Source organism: Myotis nattereri, assembly GCF_964212035.1.
Source record: "Myotis nattereri genome assembly, chromosome: 16".
Lineage (NCBI taxonomy): Eukaryota > Metazoa > Chordata > Mammalia > Chiroptera > Vespertilionidae > Myotis > Myotis nattereri.
Genome location: NC_138091.1, coordinates 20,806,996 through 20,826,084, shown reverse-complemented (window position 1 = coordinate 20,826,084; position 19,089 = coordinate 20,806,996). Strand labels below are relative to the sequence as shown.

Genomic DNA, 19,089 nt, shown 5'->3' with positions numbered 1-19,089 from the left:
TCAATAAAGCTGAAATAAAAAATGATAACTTCTTCCTCTTTCTTTTGAAAACAAGGCATATGTAATAAAAACTTTTAATTTAAAAAAGGAAATACAGCTGATCTTAAAGTCATAGATAGATAACCACTGGATATATTTTGGTGTCTTTTCAGTTGAGACTTGACGGACAGAACAGCCAGTCTTGTCAAGCCTTTAAAGCACATCGCAGAGAGAAAGCAAACGCAGTTTTGGGATTTATTTTAAACTATAATAAGACAGAAACATAGATGTGTGTATGTATAAGATGTTTATCAGGGTCTTGTTAACACACACACACACACACACACACACACACACACACAAAAGCAACGTAAACTCCCTCCATTAGAGACACAAGGAAAGTGCACACTCCATATGATTAAGGGCACACAGAGAAGCCAGTCTAAGTCAGTATGGATTCCACTCATATGTGTGTTCATGATCATTGTTATATTCAAAACAATTCCTGCCCTAGCGGGTTTGGCTCAGTGGATAAAACGTCAGCCTGCAGACTGGAAGGTCCTGGGTTCGATTCCAGTCAAGGACATATGCCCAGGTTGTGGGGCTTGATCCCCAGAGGTAGGGGAAAAGGGGGCATGCAGCAGGCAGTCAATGATTCTCTCTCATCATTGATGTTTCTCTCTCTCTCTCCTTCTTCCTTCCTCTCTCAAATCAATAAAAATATATTTAAAAACAAAACAACAATTTTACCTAGTAAAATACAAAAAATACCAATTATGCTTCTGCGATACTGGTAGGATCTACTCCATGTCACCGTGAGAAGGAAAGGAGCAAATTCATGCAAAGTATGCGGTCCTGGCTGAGCACGCTCCTTGCTGCACAGCATGTCCGCTCCTCTCTAGGCCCACAGGAGGTGGCAGCAGCACCCTGTGTGCTTTCTAGATTACAGATCTGATCACCTCTCTTCCCTACAGCAGCTGAGCTCCCATCTCCTCCAGAGCAGCCCAGGTTTGTGGCCTGGTGGTCAAGGCCTCAGGATGCCCCATCCCCAGTGGATCTCCTGCTCCCCTGGTCTGACACCCTTTACTCCAGCACTTTCCACAAGGTCACAAAATGCTTCACCTCTGTTCTCCGGACCGGCGGTTCCTGTCACCACAGGTACTTTCTCCACTCTGCTCTCCCATTATCGGTATGGGAAGACCCCTTATCTGACTCAAGCATTTCCTCCTGGTGACATCAACTCTTGCCCTGAGATACCACTTCAGCCTTTGTCTTATTTTGGTCTTTATGTATTTTAGTGATTGATCCCCTCCACATTTTGCTTAAAAGTCTGTTAACCTATTCCTCTGCCCCCCACACGCACACACTTCAAGAGTGTGAGAGCCTTGAGAGCAGGCACAATATCATTTTCATTTCTGTATATTTTAGGACCTGGCACAGAGCCAGGCACAGCATAGGGATCAAGAAATGAGGGAGGAAGTGAACTGTATAGAATGCCATGCATTCCATGCATACAAGATGAAGAGATAGGGAAGAGCCACAAGCCCAAGAACCTACATGAATAAGCGACAGTACAATAAAAATGCAGTTTAGAGAATCAGCCAGTACGCCATGGAGGTGTGGAGCCTGTCCTGAAATTCAGTTGGGAACACGATTAATTTGAAGTAGCAGCAAGATTTCCTAGTGTGGCTGTGGGAACTGTGAGAACCTAGGAGAGAAAAGTATTGTGAAGCCTTAGGTTTTCGTTGAGTTGCCAGCCTAGACTTCAGCGAATGAGTGGATTCATTATGCCAATGAGCAGAGTGGAATTCCCAGGCGTTCAGTGCTGGTCAGATAGTGGAAGGAAATTTTGCGTCAGAACTTCAGGTCCATGTCCCAGCTTAACACACACAACCATTTTTTTGATCAAACAACTACCCTGTACTGAATACTTGGTTAGACAATGTATTAAGAGCTCTTATATAAATTAAGATGTAATATTTATTCCACACAGCAGCACTATTTGTTCCTAATTTTTCTGTTTCATAAAGCGATTGAGAACTAGGAGCTTCCCATTGCTGCTCACCCAGGAACTCATGAAGCTGGGAAGCGACCCCCTTTTCTGCTTCTAAGATCCACACCCTAAAGGCTCTGACACACATGACACAGGGTGCTGCTGCCACCTCCTGTGGGCCTAGAGAGGAGCTGACATGCTGGGTTTGGAAGCCCTTCTCCAACCTTGAAGTCCCGTGTAAGTGGGAGGAGCTGTGATGGGAAAAGTAAAGGAGTCCTATTATTTACCATTTCTCCAAGTTTCTATCTCCCAAAACCCTCAAGCAGGAAACCCTATTTTGAGAACAAAGAGGTACCAAGGGGCCCTGACTCCCACTCAGAGAGAAAGCAGCCTCAGCCCTCCTGTGTCTGCAGGGAATGAGCCAGAATGGCCCCGTGGAGTCTGCTTGTGGTTGGTCCCCTGGTGCCGTCTACAGGGCATAGAGAAGAGTGAGGAAACTTATCATTACAGACTTCCCACACAAAGAGATGTGGATTGGCCAGGTCAGGAGCTGGAAAATGAGAGAGAGAGAGAAGGAAGAGCCACACTATTTCCCTAAAGACAGAAGTGCTGTGCCAGTGAAGGGGGTGGTGGCGTAGAGAAAGTGAAGTCCCCATCACAGAAGACATTATGTTATGGTGGGCTGATCTGGAGATTCCAAATCAGACAGTAACCACATGGTGGTCCTTTGATAGTTGAGTGAAAAGTGGGAGTAACTCTCAGCACAGACTCAAGAGACTTTCTGTGTGGATGCAGCTTCTAGATCTATTATTTGTTACCCATATTATTCTCCTCTGGTTCCACACCATGAATGAAGTTACCTATTTCTCTCAGGACTTAACTGAGGATCTCAACTTAAGAGATCTGCCCAGTGTCCCTGAGCAGTTTGGTGGCAGCCAGAAGACTTAGGCCAGGAGCTCTGAGTGAGGTGTTTGCTTTGTGTTAGCCTAGCACTGACAGGACACAGAACACCCGCAAACCTGAATCTAGCAAAAGGAGGGCTGTTTGCCTCTTAGAAAAAGAGAAGACATACCTCAGTGTGGGGTTGGAGGTATGAGAAGAGATAAACCAAAGAACTTACATATTTATATGCTTAGCCTATAGACACGGGCAATAGGATGGTGAAGACCTGGGAGGTGGGGAGGGCTTGGAGGAGGAAGGGAAAGGAAGGGATAGGAGATATCTGTAATGCTATCAACAATAAAAAATGTATTTAAAAATGAAAAGAAATTAAAATATTTAGGTTAAAAAAAACCAGTTGACTGATAAAGGGGAATTGATGGCCTTCTCCTACTCCAACCCCCCGCCCCCCGCCCCCCAATTGGCCTGAGGATGGAAAAGAACTCCCAGTGACTCCCTGAGCGACCCCGTCCCTGAGCACACCCAGCCACCACCTTGTTTCTGCCATGGAGCCCATCAGCAACGACTTCCTTCCACAGCCTGTTGCCTGGATGCAGGGCCCCGTGGGGCATCTGCCTGACAGGAGAGAAGGTGGGAGACAGGAAAGAGGGCTGGGAAAAACCAGAGGACACCCACAGGAATGAGTACCTCTGCTTTCTGGTCCTTAAACCAGGCATCTCCCACTCTCCATGCACATCAGAATCCTCTGGGTATTTCCCCCTCTTTCCTGAAATATTGGTTATGTTCTGAAAACCAAGTCATTTCCAGCAAGCACTCTGACACCAATGGTACACCTTGGGAACCACTGCTCTGAGTCTGTAAAAGTCAGTGGGGTCTGAACATTTGTGTGAGCTGGCCTTAGCGACGGACACAAACTCCTGTAAGTGCGGCAGGCTGGAGAGGGAAAGCATGTGGGAGGGCGGAATGGAAAAGAGTTCCAAACTCAGCATTAGAAAACTGGCCTTTTGGTACCTGTCTGTTGCTCCCTAGCTGTGTGACCTTGAGGAGGGCGAGCAATCTCTCTGGGCATCCTCCTCTCACCCATGAAGCCTTTCTTGCAGGTTTAATAAGGGCATGCAATGCGGTGTGTGACTGCACTTTAAAAACTAGTGTTAAAATGATTGGAGGGCTTGTTATGTTGCCTTTAAATAATGAGTTAGTTTATACAAAGATTTTTCAAAGTATGTGAGTATCTTTGTATGTGAGAGAGAGTAAATGAGAGAGGAAGGGAAGGGAAGGGAAGGGAAGGGAAGGGAAGGGAAGGGAAGGGAAGGGAAGGGAAGGGAAGGGAAGGGAAGGGAAGGGAGAGAGCATTAGCCAGAAATGTCCAGATCTTACCCTCTGCTCTGTGCTGGTCTCAGAGGTCCCTGGTTCTGCTGCCTCCACTCTCACTCCTAAAGGATGAAATTTCAGTCAGGATATAAAGAACCCTAGACATCACTTTCTGAATAGGACTTGGGGACTTGTCCTTCTGGCTAAAGATAGGAAGCGGGGCAATTGGTGCCTGGATAACCAGTCCTTGCAAAATGGAAACAGAAGCGAAGGCTGTTTATGCCCTGATGAGGATGAGGAGCTGCCGGTTGGCTTCCAAGCTCATAAAGAAAGAAGGTGTCCTGGGACCACATCAGGCCTAATGAGCAGTTTTGGAGGCCGCCTGGGGGTGGGGAGGAATCCCAAGAGAACTGGCTGAAATGAACCTGGGTAATTGCTCCAATATTAACATTGCAAAGTTCTTGAGAATGAATCTGTTTACAAGGCATAACCAACTCCACTTCAGTAGCAATCCTAAAAGATGCCCTAGAGTAGTGTGGTTCTCAACCTTCCTATTGCCACGATCCTTTAATACAGTTCCTCATTATGTGGTGACCTCCAACCATAAAATTATTTCGTTGCTACTTCATAACTGTAATGTTGCTACTGTTATGAATCATAATGTAAATATCTGATATGCAGGATGGTCTTAGGCGACTCCTGTGAAAGGGTCGTTCGACCGCCAAAGGGGTCGCAACCCACAGGTTGAGAACCGCTGTAGAGGTTTGAGTAAGCCAGAAACAATGAAGACCTCCTATTGTGCAGCCTAGCTCTGAGTCATCGAGGTCTGGGAAATCTCAAGCATGAAGCTTGGATTAAGAGGATCCCCAGATGGCTAGTGACTCCAAATACTAAGTGAAAGAGGACATAACAACAATTGAGACCTCAATTGTTTTTGTTTAAGAGAATTGTATTTCTCTTAATCATATTTTCAAATGCAATATCCAAAGATAAACAGGTGCATAAGGAAATAAGATTCCAAAAGCAAGAGGCAATAGCTGGAGGCATACATGTTTACCAATTTTCATTTTAGAATTACGGCTTTTTGCATTTTGTTTAAGAATTTTTGCCAATATTCTTCTATATTTTCTTCTAAAGGATATATTGCTTAACCTGCCACATGTAGATTTGCTGGTAACCTAGAATTGACTTTTGTCTGAGGTGAGGGAGAGATCAAGGCCTTTCTTGCAGGTTTGATAAGGGTGTACAACGGGGTACCTGGCTGCACTTTCAAAACTACAGAGTGTTAAGATGACTGGAGGGCTTGTTATGTTGCCCTTAAATAATAAGGAGTTAGATTATATGTTTGTGTGTGAGGGAGAGTAAATCGAGGAGAGAAGAAAAGAAAGGGAGGACAGAGAGAGCATCAGTCAGAAATGTCCAGACTCTGCTCTGTGCTGGTCTCAGAGGTCCCTGGTTCTGCTGCCTCCACTCTCTGGTAACCTGGTAACCACTGTTCTGGTCTCTGCTTTGATGAGTTTGACTCTTTTAGATCCCACATATAAGTGAGATTTTGCCGTATTTGTCTTTCCATGTTTGGCTTATTTCACCTGGCACAACGTTCTTCAGGCCCATCCATGCTCTTTCAAATGGCAGAATTCCCTTCTTTTTTAAGGGTCAGTAATATTCCGTGATGTGTATACATCCTATTTTCTACATCCTATTTTCTTCATTTGTCTGTGGAAGGACACCTAGGTTGTTCCTATATTTTCAGTACTGTGACTGGTGCCGCAAAGCACCTAGTAGAGCAGGTGTCACTTCACAATTGTGGTTTCAGTTCCTTTGGATGGATACCCAGAAGTGAGATTGCTAAATCTCATTTTTTATTGGGTTCCCTTTTTTGTGCTGTTGAGTTGCAGGAATTCCTTTTATAGTTTGGATATTAACCTTTTATATAAGGTCTGCAAATATTTTCTCCCATTCCATAGGTTGCCTTTTCATTTTGTCAATGGTTTCTTTTGTTGAGCAGAAGCTTTTTATTTTCATGTAATTCCACTTTTTTTCCCCTTGTGCTTTTGGTGTCATACCCAATAAATCATACCAAGGAGCTTTTACCCTGTGTTTTCTTACAAGTTTATGGTTTGAAGTCTTATATTTAGATTCTCATTAATTTTGAGTTAATTTCTAATATAGTGTAAGTAAGATATGGGCAAAATCTCTTTTTGTGTCTGCGTGTGTAGATATCCAATTTGCCCTAACATCAAAAACTGAAAAGGTGATCCTTTCTCCTCTTTGTATGCTTGGTGCCTTTGTCGAAGAGTAGTTGATTATATATTTATAGATTTATTTCTGGGGTCTCTGTTCTGTTCCACTGGTCTCCATATCTGTTTTTTTGCCAGTACTATAGTATTTTGATTACTGTAGCTTTGCAATATAATCTGAAATCAGGATGTGTAATGCCTCCAGCTTTGTTGTTCTTGTTCCAGTTTGTTAAGCCACTCAGCATCTTTTGTGGTTCCATATGAATTTTAGGATTCTTCTTTCTATTTCTATTCTTCTAAAAATGTCTATTGGAATTTTAAAAATTTAAAAAGTTTTTTGGAGCAGTTTCAGATTTATAGCAAACTTAGGAGAAGATACAGAGATTTCCCATATACCCCTGGGCTCTACACATGCATAGCATCTCCCAATATCAGCATCCTCAACCAGAGTGGTAAATTCATTGTAAGTGGTAAATCCATATGGTCACATCACTATAACCCAAAGTCCATAATTTACATTACAGTTCACTTGATGTTGTACATTCTATGGGGTTGGAAAATGTATAGTGAATGACAGGTATCCATCATTATGGTATCTCTGCTCGAAAAATCCTCAGGGTTCCACCTATTCATCCCTGCCCTCTCCAAACTCCTTAAAACCACTAGTAATTTTACTATCTCTATAGTTTGCTTTTTCAGAATGTTATATAGTTGGAATCATACAGTGTGTAGATTTTTCAGATCTAAAAAATCTGAAAAATTGGTTTCTTCCAGTTAGCTAAGATTCCTCCATGTATTTTTATGAGTAATAGCTCATTTCTTTTTTTGTGCCAAATAACATTCTATTGTCAAGATGTACAAGAATTTATTCATTCACCTGAAGGACATTTTGATTGCTTTAATGTTTGGCAGTGATGAACATAGCTGTTATAAACATCTTTTCTGTTTGGGTACAAGTTTTCAACTCCTTTAAGTAAACACCAAGGAGAATGAATGCTGGATCAAATGGCGAAAATATATTAGTTTTGTACAAGACCACAAACTGTCTTCCAAAGTGGCTGTGCCATTTTGCATTCTCACCAGGAATGAGTGAGATTTCTTGTTGCTTCAAATCTTCACCAGCATTTGTGGTTTTCAGTGTTCTAGTTTTTGGGCAATCTAATAGATGTGTAGTAGTATCTCATTGTTTTTTAATTTGCATTTTCCTGAGGACATATTATGTGAGTATCTTTGGCCCTCTTTTTAATCAGTTTCTTTTTTTTATTGTTGAGTTTTAAGTTTTATTTGTATATTTTGAGTAACAGCCCCTTACCAACTGTGTCTTTTGCAAATATTTTCTCCCAGTCTGTGGCTTGTCTTCTCATTTTTTTGACATTGCCTTTCATGGAGCAAAAGTTTTTAATTTTAATGCAGTCCAGCTTATCGATTATTTTTTCCTAGACTATGCCTTTGATGATGTATCTAAAAAGTTATCACCACACCCAAGGTCATTTAGATTTTCTCATATGTTATCTTCTAGGCATTTTATAGTTTTACATTTAACGTTTAGATCTCTGATATATTTTCAGTTAATTTTTGTGAAGGATGTAAAGTCTGTGTCTAGTTTCTTTTTTAAAAAATGTGGATAGTCAGTTGTTCCAGAACCATTTGTTGAAAATATTATCTTTGTTTCATTGTATTGCCTTTGCTCCTTTGTTGAAGATCAGTTGACCACATTTATGTGGGTCTATTTCTGGGCTCTGTGTTCTGTTCAATTAATATTTTTGTCCATTCTTTCTCCACTACTACAGTTTGATCACTGTAACTTTATAGTGAGTCTTGAAGTTGCATAGTGTCAATCAACTTTTTTAAAATTAAATATTGTGTTGACTCTTTTTAGTCATTTGCCTGTCTCTCTAAACATTAAAATCTGTTTATTGCTATCAAAAAAATAACTTGCTGGACTTTTGATTGGGATTACACTTAATTTGTAGATCAAATTGGGAAGAACTGAGATCTTGACAATATTGAGCCTTTCTATCTATTAACATGGCTGTGATATTGTGATTTATTTATATCTTCCTCCTATTTCTGTCACAGAGCTCCTAAAACCAACCTTTGGAATTCCCTGAGAAGAGTGTAAGGGTGTCTTATTGATTACAACCACCTTTCAAATAGACCTGAGTTTATGTTCATGAGGTGACCTTGGGAAAGCACCTAAGGTTGGTGTTTGTTGCTAGAAGAACCAACCAACCTCTGGAGAGAGATGAAGAGCAGGATTGACTTAATCACTGATGGCCAATGGTTTAATCAGTCGTGCCTATGTAAGGAAGCCTGAATAAAAACACGAAAGGCCAGGGGTGGGAGAGCTTCTGCATTGGTGACACATGGAGATTCCTAGAGAGTGACATACCCAGAGAGGGCATGGACGCTCCATGTTCTTCCCCACACACCTTGTTGTATGCATATTCTCCACCTGGTTGTTCCTGAGTTATATCTTTTTAGAATAAACTGGTAACCTAGTAAGTAAAATGTTTCTCTGAGATCTGAGAGCTATTTTAGCAAATTAATTGAACCCATGGAGAGGATTATTGGAACCTTCCATCCATAGCTAGTCAATCAGAAGCACAGATGACAACCTGGTCTTGTGATTTGTGTCTGAAGTGTGTTTGTGGGACAGGGAAGTCTTGTAGGACTGAGCCCTTGACCTATGGGATCTGATTTTATCTCCAGGTAAATAGTATCAGGATGGAGTTGAATTGTAGGACACCAAGTTGGTGTTGGAGAAATGGTAGGTGGTGTGGAAAAAGCACGCACATCAGAATTGGTGGTGTCAGAACCATATAACCTAAGTAGAGATTGGGCTTCAAATTACCTTCTCCCCTTCTACTGCCTCCACCACCATTCCTGTTCATAAACATGTGCTGATATGTTTGAGAATTCTTTTTAAAAGAAATGAAGATAAGATGGGGAATGAGGAGCCACAGACGTAAAAGAAAGGGTGGACGCCCAAAGATAAAATCTAACTTCTCTCAGAGAAAAGAAATTCAGGAAAAAGGCAAGGCAATATTATTTTGCGGACCAAAGGACAAAAATCTTCCCAGAGCAAAGAAGAGAGATCTCTTGCCATTTTGCCTGAACATCAGGGGCTGTGTCCAGAGGGACTGTGGGTCAGCATTGAAGCAGTGGCAGCTGAGCCCAACAGAGCATTAGGAAAGGGCCAGCTTCACCCAATAAATCTCCTGTGGGAGCGGGGCAAGGTGTCTTTTATAAATGGCTTCCAGGCAGCAGGCCCCTAAGAGTTCAGAAGGGTATGAGGGGCGTGTGCGAAAGAACATGAGAGTCCCACTAGGACATAACTGGATAAGGCTGGGACTGTGGTCCTGTGTCAGGCAAGCAGAGGCTTTAATCCTGCAAACTTCTAGTATTAGCATTATGTGACCTTATTTTTTGCCAGAGCTGATGAGGTCTGAGGGACATTGGGTTACACATATATGTATTTTCTTCATCGAAGATATATGACCTCCTTCTAAGATGGAGCTATGCCCTAATCTCTCCTGTATCTCCCATAGGATAATGTTTTGCACACAATGGAGCAAATTTCTAGTCTTTATTGTAATGTTCTGTCCAAAATTACCCTCATATGAACCTCTGAGAGGCTTTCCCTAGGAAGAGTCTTCCCAGAGCCCCATGCATGTCCTTGTTCCTCAGGCTGTAGATGAAAGGGTTCATCATGGGGGTGACCACAGCATACATCACTGTGGCCACTGAATCTTTCATAGAATAGGTGTGCAGGGGCTTCAAATATACCATACAAAGTGTCCCATAGAAGAGAATGACGACAGCCAAATGGGAGGCACAGGTGGAGAAGGCTTTGTACTTGCTGGAGGCTGATGGCATTTGAAGGATGGCTCTGACAATCCACACATAAGACATGATCATGAATGCAAAGGGGGTAAAGAAGATGAAGGATCCCGTGGCAATCAGCACGGTGTGATTGATCTGAGTGTTGGAACACGCGAGCCTCAGCAGGACATACATCTCACAGAAGATGTAGTGGATCTTCCGGGACCCACAGAAGATTACTTTGGACATAAGAAGGGTGTGGATGAGGCCATAGAGAACAGAGAACACCCAACATAAGGTCAGGAACAAAATACAGAGGCTGGGGCTCATGGCTGTGGCATAGTGGAGAGGGCGGCAGATAGCCACAAAGCGGTCATATGCCATTGTGGCCAGGATGAGGTTGTCCAGGGCCACCAAGGAGACCAGGAAGTAGAGCTGTGTCAGACACCCCACGTAGGAGATGGCTTTGTTCTGGGACTGAAGGTTCACCAGCATCTTAGGGACTGTGTTGGTGACAAAGAAGAGGTCAGTGAAGGAGAGATTGGCCAGAAAGAAGTACATGGGAGTGTGCAGGCGGGAATCAAAACTGATGGCCAAGATGATGAGCACATTTCCCACCACCGTGACCAGGTACATGGACAGGAACATCCCAAACAGGACCCGCTGGTCTTCAGGGCTCTCGGAGATCCCCAGGAGCAGGAATTCAGAGGTTCCACTCTGGTTGCCTCCACCCATTTCCCCAACTTTCTGTAATATCAGCATCAACAGGCATTTACTATATGCCCTCAATCAAATAAAGACATTCAATTAATTAAAACCAACTCTTTTTAAGCATTAAAAAACATCTTAGGCTAAACTTTATCATTTTTTTGCATAAGAAACAATGTAATAATAGACACAAAAACAGGGCATGAAAAATCTTTATGAAATTTAGTAATTCCAGCCACATCTAATCTGGCATACTCAATATAATAGGAGTAACATCAATTGTATTATTTTAAATATAATCATCTTGCAATTCTTTTGGAAGTGCTTAAATATTAGTATGTTATATTAGGATAGTGTATACACTTATGTTATATATAAAGCAGGTATATACAGTATAAGAAATTGATGGTATATAATCGGACAAAGGGGAATGTAAAAATATTGAAAAGAAAATGGAAAAATTGTCATTATTTGTTGATAGGATGGCCTACCTGGAAACAAGACAGTCTGTTGACAGGCCATTAGAAATAAGAACTTTCAGAACACTGAAACCAAGTCTGAGCTCTGACGTTTTCTAGCTGTGAAACCTTAGGCGAGTTACATGAACTCTTTGACTTTATTTCTTTATGTGAAAAATGGGTAGGGGTGATAATAAAATTAAATTATAAAGTGCTTACCATAAGGAGCTAACTTTCAGTGAGTACTCAAGAAATATTCATTATTATTATTATTAATATATGTACATAATAATCAGGAATAATAAGATTAAAATATGGTGTACAACAATTCCATCGACGTTATCAACAAACAAAACTATGCATGAAGATGTTAACAAGAAGCAGGCAGGGTCTTCAAATTCTTCAGAGAGGCATACAGTAAAATCTTTTTAAAAAATCTTTATTGTTGAAAGAATTACATAAGTCCCTATCCCCCCCTGCATTGAACCACACTCGCATTCCCAGTGTAAAATTTAAAATTGATTTTCAATTATTTTATTTAGACTGTTGTAATTATATTTATAACTGAGGCTTATCTATAGTTCCTTTGTATGTGCCATCCCTATTACCTTTCTGATCTGATTTGTTTGCATTGGAGTCTGTCTGAAACTTGTGTTCACTTATTGTCAACTCCCACCCTTTGAAATTTGTTGACTCTTCTTCAATAACTTATGATGTCATTTTTATAGAAATCCCATGGAACCCATTTTCCCCAAATAGCTTTTCATACATTGCAATCTATGGATTATGAACAAAAATCCCAATGTGAATAATTCGAGCAATACAAGAAATTGGAGTAGAAAGAAAGCTAAAGTCATTTCAAATTCTGTCATGCGGGCACTGTCAACATTGTGGCGAACACACTCTCAGTTGTGTGCTTTCAGTCACCTTGACGCACTCGATATGTGAGGGCCACTTTCTCCAAGTCAATATTGTCCTTTCTTACCTATTATTTCTTCTTGAATAACCTTACATTTCTTCCTGCATGATTTTCCTTTAATCTTAAAATTAAAAAATTTACCAAGTTTCATTCAGTGGTGTTTCTCCATTGACTTATCTGACTTAGAATGTGGTTTCCAATCTAAAACTTATGCCTCCTCAAAAAATACAATAAAATTATGCCTCCTGAAAATAAATAAATAAAAACATGCCTGCTCTCATTTTAGGGGGATCTTCTTTCATTCTTTATTTTTTAAAATATATTTTTATTGATTTCAGAGAGGAAGGGAGAGGGAGAGAGGAATAGAAACATCAGCGATGAGAGAGAATCATCAATTGGCTGCCCCCTGCATGCGCCCTACTGGGGATCAAGCCACAGCCCAGGCATGTGCCCTGACCTCCTGGTTCATAGGTTGACATTCAACCAATGAATCACACTGGCCAGTTTCATTCTTTCTTTCTGTTATATGTCTTAGAATTATACTAATACTATACTGGATATCAATTAGCATTTCATTTTGGTGATTCTACTCCATCTCCCCTAAAAAAAGCCTGCAGTAAACCCAACCTGCCTCTTTGAAAATAAATAGATTAAAATATTGTTTTAAACAGACTCAACAGTATAAAAGAAGAGTATCATTCCTAATATTCAGGTGAATAATACATTTATGCAAAAGATTTTATGAAGAGAAAACTTAAAAATTAATTCATGATATTCATGGCAGGAGGATATTGCATTTGTCAGAAGAGAGTGATCCACTATCAAGAAATTTTGCTTTTGGGTGAAAAATAAGATCGTGAAATAAAGGAATATAGTGGAATCACGACTGACTTTAGGCATGAGAGTGTGAGAAACTCCATTGACCTGTGTAAGAGGGAGGAGCTGTGGTGGGGATTTAAATAGTTCTATTATTTATCATTTCTCAAAATTTTCTATCTCCCAAATCCCTCAAGTTGAAAACCCTGCTTTGAAGACAGGGAGTGACTAAGGGGCCCAGTCTTAACTCCATCCTGGACCTGGTTCTGCCTCCCGCTCAGACAGAAGCAGCCTCAGCCCTCCTGTGTCTGCAGGGAATGAGCCAGAATGGCCCCATGGAGACTGCTTGTGGTTGGCCCCCTGGTGCCGGCTACAGGAGAGAGAGAAGAGTGAGGAAACTTATCATTACAGACTTCCCACACAAAGAGATGTGGATTGGCCAGGTCAGAAGCTGGGAAATGAGAGAGAGAGAGAGAGAGAGAGAGAGAGAGAGAGAGAGAGAGAGAGAGAGAAGGAAGAGCCACAGTATTTCCCAGGAATGGGGAAGTGAGTTCCCCATCACAGAAGGCATTAGAACAGGCCGTAGGAAATAGCAGTGTGAGTGTTCACTGCAGACTCGATTCAAGCATTTAGTGAAGGGAGGTGTTGCTTCATTTCACTTTTAACATTGAGATTCCAAATGACAGAGTGACCATGTGGTGGTCCTTTGCATTTGAGTTAAAACAGGAGTAACCCTTTGGACAGGCTCTGGAGACTTTTGATATGTACAGTTTCCCAAATCTGGCTTTGTTACATAATTCTCCTATGTTCTACACCACGAATGAGTTCATTTATTACACACAGTACTTACGTGAGATGTTAAGATAAAGAGATCTCTTAGAAAAGCTAATAGTTTTAATGAGAAAGGAGAACTGATGGGCTCATTCCAGAGACCACTCCAGGACCCCACATTGACCTGAGGATGGAAAAGAACACCCGGTGACTCCCTGAGTGACCCCGTCCCTGAGCACACCCAGCCACCACCTTGTTTCTGCCATGGAGACAAAGGCCGTCCACCCCCTTAGACCTCAGCAGCAACGACTTCCTTCCACAGCCTGCTGCCTGGACGCAGGGCCCTGTGGGACATCTGCCTGACAGGAGAGAAGGTGGGAGACAGGTAAGAGGGCTGGGGATAGTCAGAAGATATACAAAGGAATGGGTACCTCTACTTTCTAGTCCTCAACCAGGCATCTCCCACACTTTAGTGCCCATCAGAATGCTATGCAAAAAGCCCATTTCCTGGTTCCCTTACTTCAGTTTTGAGAAGGAAGTTTTTTTGTTTTTTAAATCAGCTGCTGATTCTGAAGGTACACTTTGGGAACGGCTGCTCCTAGTCTGTAAGAGCCGGTGGGTTCTGTGCATTTGTGTGGTCAGCTGTCTTTGGAGACAAAAAGCTCTCTGCAGTGTGGCTGGGTGGAGAGGGGAAAGTCTGGGATGGTATGGGAAAGGGCTCCAAACTCAGCATTAGACAACTTTCCTTCCTTACCTTCTGGGTTGCTCCCCATGCATGACCTTGGGGAGGGTCCACAACCTCCTGGAGCCTCCTCATCTCACCCTTAAAGCCTTTTGTGTTTGCCAGCAGATTAAAAACCATAGAATGCTACAAAGATCGGAGGAATTGGTGTATTACCTTTAAACACACTGAAGGTAGATTATATGAAGATTTTCAAAGTATCTTTGTGAGATAGAGAAAACGAAGAAGAGAGAAGATAAGAAAGCGGAGAGGGAGCGGGAGGGGCAGGGACAGGAGGACAGAGGAGAATGTCTGAGATGTCCAGACCTTACCCACTCTGCGCTGGCCTCAAAGTTGCCTAGTGCTGCTGCTCCCCTTTCCTTCTGCACAGGATGAAAATTGTCAGGTCACAAAGGATTGTCAGGCATTGTTTCTGAATAGAATTTAGTGATTCGTCCTGTTGGCTGATGTTGGGAAGGAGGGATTAGTGCCTGGATCTTCAGTGCCTGCGAAGAAGGAGAAGAATGCAAGGCTGTGGGCGCTCTGAGGATCCCAGGGACTCTGAGAACTGAGCTCTTGAAACCAGGTTCTTGAGAAAGGGGCTGAGCTGGAGCCACATCAGGCCTATTAGTCAGTTCCTGAGAGGCCTCGGGGAGGCAATCCCAAGGCAGCTTGTTGAGATGAAGCTGGAGAATTGCTCCAGTGTTAGTATCTATTAAAAAAAGTCTTGGGAAATGAGTTGTTTTTAAGGAGTAACCAATTCCACGTTGGGCAGCCATCCTGGAGGTGCCGTAGGAATAAGAGCAAGCTGTCATTAAAGAAGACTTCACGGAAATGCTGCCCCCCTGGCTTTGTGCCTGTGGGGGACTGGGAAAATCTCAAACACTAAATCTGGGTTAGGATGATTCCAGATTGCTAACAGCCCTGGGTACTAAGTCAAAGCCATTAGACAAAAATCATATTTGGAGGGAAATAATGCCATCTTAGACCTCCGATTATTTTCTTAATAGCTTTTAAGTACAATATTCAGCCCAAACCCAGAGAAGCAGACACACAAAAATAGGATTCTGAAAGCAAGAACAGCAGAGGAAAGCATACAGGAACTCTGGATCATATAATAATCAGACAGATTGAAAAACAATTGATGCTCACATTGTTTTTGGAGATAGAGCCGAGTCAGAAAATGTTGGCAGGACTTTTTAGAAACTAAACAAACATGAGTCGCCAGCAGTCAGATGAGAAACACATCCCAGCCCTGCAGATCCTCTCAGGCTCCCCTCTGGACACGCTCCTGCAGGGCAGTCACTCCCCTGACTCCCGATAGCATCAGTTAGTTTTACCCGCTTCCTAACTTTATTTAGACGGGAGATTACCTTCGAACTCTTTCATCATCTGCTTTTTTCACTCCCTGTTATTTATGTGATTTTCATCTATAAATGAAATTGCTGTCTGAGGTTGTAGATTGTCCATTTTCATTGCTGAATAGTGTTCTATTGTGTGACTATAACATTGAAAGTCCATTCTACCATTGATGGGCATCTTTGGTTTCTATTATCGGCTGTTACGCAACAGCTACACATTGCTGTTGGGCATCTGTCTGTAGGAGGCGAATTTCTGGATAATAGGGCAGGTCTCTATCTAGTTTTAAATGCTAAACAATGTTTTCATAATACTTTTTCATATATATATATATATATATATATATATATATATATATATATTTTAGAGGCCCGGTGCACGAATTCATGCACCAGTAGGGTCCCTCGGCCTGGCCTGCAGGATCGGGCCAAAACCGGCTCTCCAACATCCACCGAGGGGTCCCGGATTGCGAGAGAGTGCAGGTTAGGCCAAGGGACCCCACTGGTGCACGATTGGGGCTGGGGAGGTGTGACATGGGAGGTTGGCAAGCCAGGGAGGGACTGTGGGAGGGCTCCAGGGTATGTCCAGCCTGTCTCAATCAGTCCTGATCAGCCGAACCCCAGCAGTAAGCTAACCTACCGGTCGGAGCATCTGCCCCCTGGTGGTCAGTGCACATCATAGCAACTGGTTGACCAGTCAACTGTCTGCCCCCTGGTGGTCAGTGCACGCCATAGCGAGCGGTCGAGTGGCCTTAGCCTATCATTAGCATATTACGCGTTGATTGGTTGAACGGCCGACTGGTCAACTGCACACTTAGCCTATTAGGCTTTTATTATATAGGATATGCATAAAATAATGATATCTAATTATTTCCATAAAATAAGTACCTACTGGCCCATGAATTCCAGTTACTCCACATTCTTACCACGATTTGCTATTTTCCATTCTTTTCATTTGAGCTTTATTCGGTATATAGTAATATCTTATTGTGGTTTTACTTTCCATATCCATGATGACTAATGAACAAGCCATCTTCATGTAGTTATTCTCCATAAGTATACCTCTTATATAATATTCCATTAACACTTTTCCCTATTTTTCTATCAAATGACTTCAACAAAATGGCTAACAAATATATCCTTTGCTCATACCTCTTTCTACAACACAATTTGGCATCCATTCACAAGCAAAGCCCTTTGTGCGAGCTGTGGGATCCAGCATCAGAGGCCAATACCTGTCCTTGCTCCAGGTAATAGGCATACAGACCTTGGTCCTGGTTGTGGCCATGCCGTGGTCTATAAATCCCTCTCACCAGTGGCCCCTCTGAGCCATGGTCTGGGAGCCTTGGAGGTCAGTGTCTTGGGCAGTCATCCATAGATGAGAAATAATTTTTGGAAGTCCAGGTTTCAGTGGAAAGGTTCTAGCACACTATTAGAACCCAAAACAATGAGTTTAGATGCCTTGTAGAGGGTAAGAAGAACAGTCTGACTTCACCCACATCAATCCTTCTTCAAAGCAGCACAGCTCAGTGCCAAGAGAGACCTTCTAGGCCAGTGATGGCGAACCTTTTGAGCTCAGCGTGTCAGCATTTTGAAAAACCCTAACTTAACTCTGGTGCCGTGTCACATAGAAATTTTTTGATATTTGCAATAATAGTAAAACAAAGAATTATATTTTTGATATTTATTTTATATATTTAAATGCCATTTAACAAAGAAAAATCAAGCAAAAAAATGAGTTCGCGTGTCACCTCTGACACGCGTGTCATAGGTTCACCATCACTGTTCTAGGCTCATGATTTCTCCCGCGGTGTCAGGGAGTGGGGCTGGAAATGAGAGTGTACGAAGGAATGACTAGCTTCCCCAGCTCTGTGGGAAGCTGCCACAAGTCCATTTCTCTCTCACCCCATCCAGAGGACTGAGTCATGAGCTGCATGACAGGGGATGGGTAGAGGTTGGGAGAGCAGCACCTAGGACGCTTGGAGGGCCTTGCAGGGAGTCAGATCTTACTAACTGCATTGCAAACTCCATCAAGAAGCCTGTCCCTGGGCCACATGGGAGCCTCATCCAATAGTAAAAAATAAACTACCCAGTTAAAAAACACAGGTAACGGGCCTGGCTGGAGTGGCTCAGTTGGTTGAGTGCCGTCCTGTGCACAGAAGGGTTGCCGGTTCGATTGCCGGCTTGATTCCCGGTCTGGGCACATACCTGGGTGTGGGTTTGATTCCTAGTCAGGGAGTATACAGAAGACAACCAATTAATGTTTCTCTCTCACATTGGTGTTATCTCTCTCTCTCTCTCTCTCTCTCTCTCTCTCTCTCTCTCTTTCTCTCTCTCCCTATTCCTACCCCTACCCCTACCCCTAAATCTATCTCTATCTCTATCTCTATCTATCTCTATCTCTATCTCTATCTCTATCTCCCTTCCTCCCTCAAAGCATATCCTCAGGTGAGGATTAAAAAAAACATAAACCAGATAAAGGACCTGAATAGCCATTTTTTCCAATAAAAATATACAAATAGCCATTAGGTATATAAAAGATGCTCAGCCCTGGCCGGTTTGGCTCAGTGGATAGAACATCGGCTTGCGGACTGAAGGGTCCCAGGTTCAATTCCAGCCAAGGGCACATTCCTGGGTTGCGGCCTCCATCCCCAGTAGGGGGCGTGCAGAAGGCAGCCAATCAATGGTTCTCGCTCACTGATGTTTCTATCTCTCTATCCCTCTCCCTTCCTCTCTAAAAATCAATAAAAATATTTTAAAAAATAATAATAAAAGATGCTCAAAATCACTAATCATCAGGGAAATGTAAATAAAAATCTCTATGAGATATCACTTTGCACATGTTAGGATGGCTATTATAAAAAAGACAAAAATAAAAAATGTTGGCAAGAATCTGGAAGAAAAGAAACCCTCATTCCCTGTTGGTGGTCTAGTCATTATGGAAAATAGTATGGGGGTTTCTCAAATTTTAAATATTGGACTACCATATGGTCCAGCAACCCCTTTTCTGGGTATATATTCAAAGGAAATCAAATCAGTGCCTCAAGACACTCCCATGTTTATTGCAACATTGTTCACAGCAGCCAAGAT

The 19,089-nt window shown here is 42.3% G+C and overlaps 1 protein-coding gene and 1 pseudogene across 2 annotated transcripts in view; both read right to left on the bottom strand.

The window, feature by feature from the left end:
• LOC308531825 (phosphofurin acidic cluster sorting protein 2-like) overlaps positions 1–19,089 on the bottom strand; it is a 185,539-nt pseudogene that overhangs the window by 105,079 nt on the left and 61,371 nt on the right. The gene's annotated exons all lie outside the window — the stretch shown is intronic.
• On the bottom strand, positions 10,042–11,010 carry LOC308532563 (olfactory receptor 1D2-like; the record flags this gene model as incomplete). Its single annotated transcript, XM_081110089.1, has 1 exon — positions 10,042–11,010. The coding sequence occupies one exon, from the start codon at positions 11,008–11,010 to the stop codon at positions 10,042–10,044; it is 969 nt and encodes a 322-aa protein (XP_080966215.1).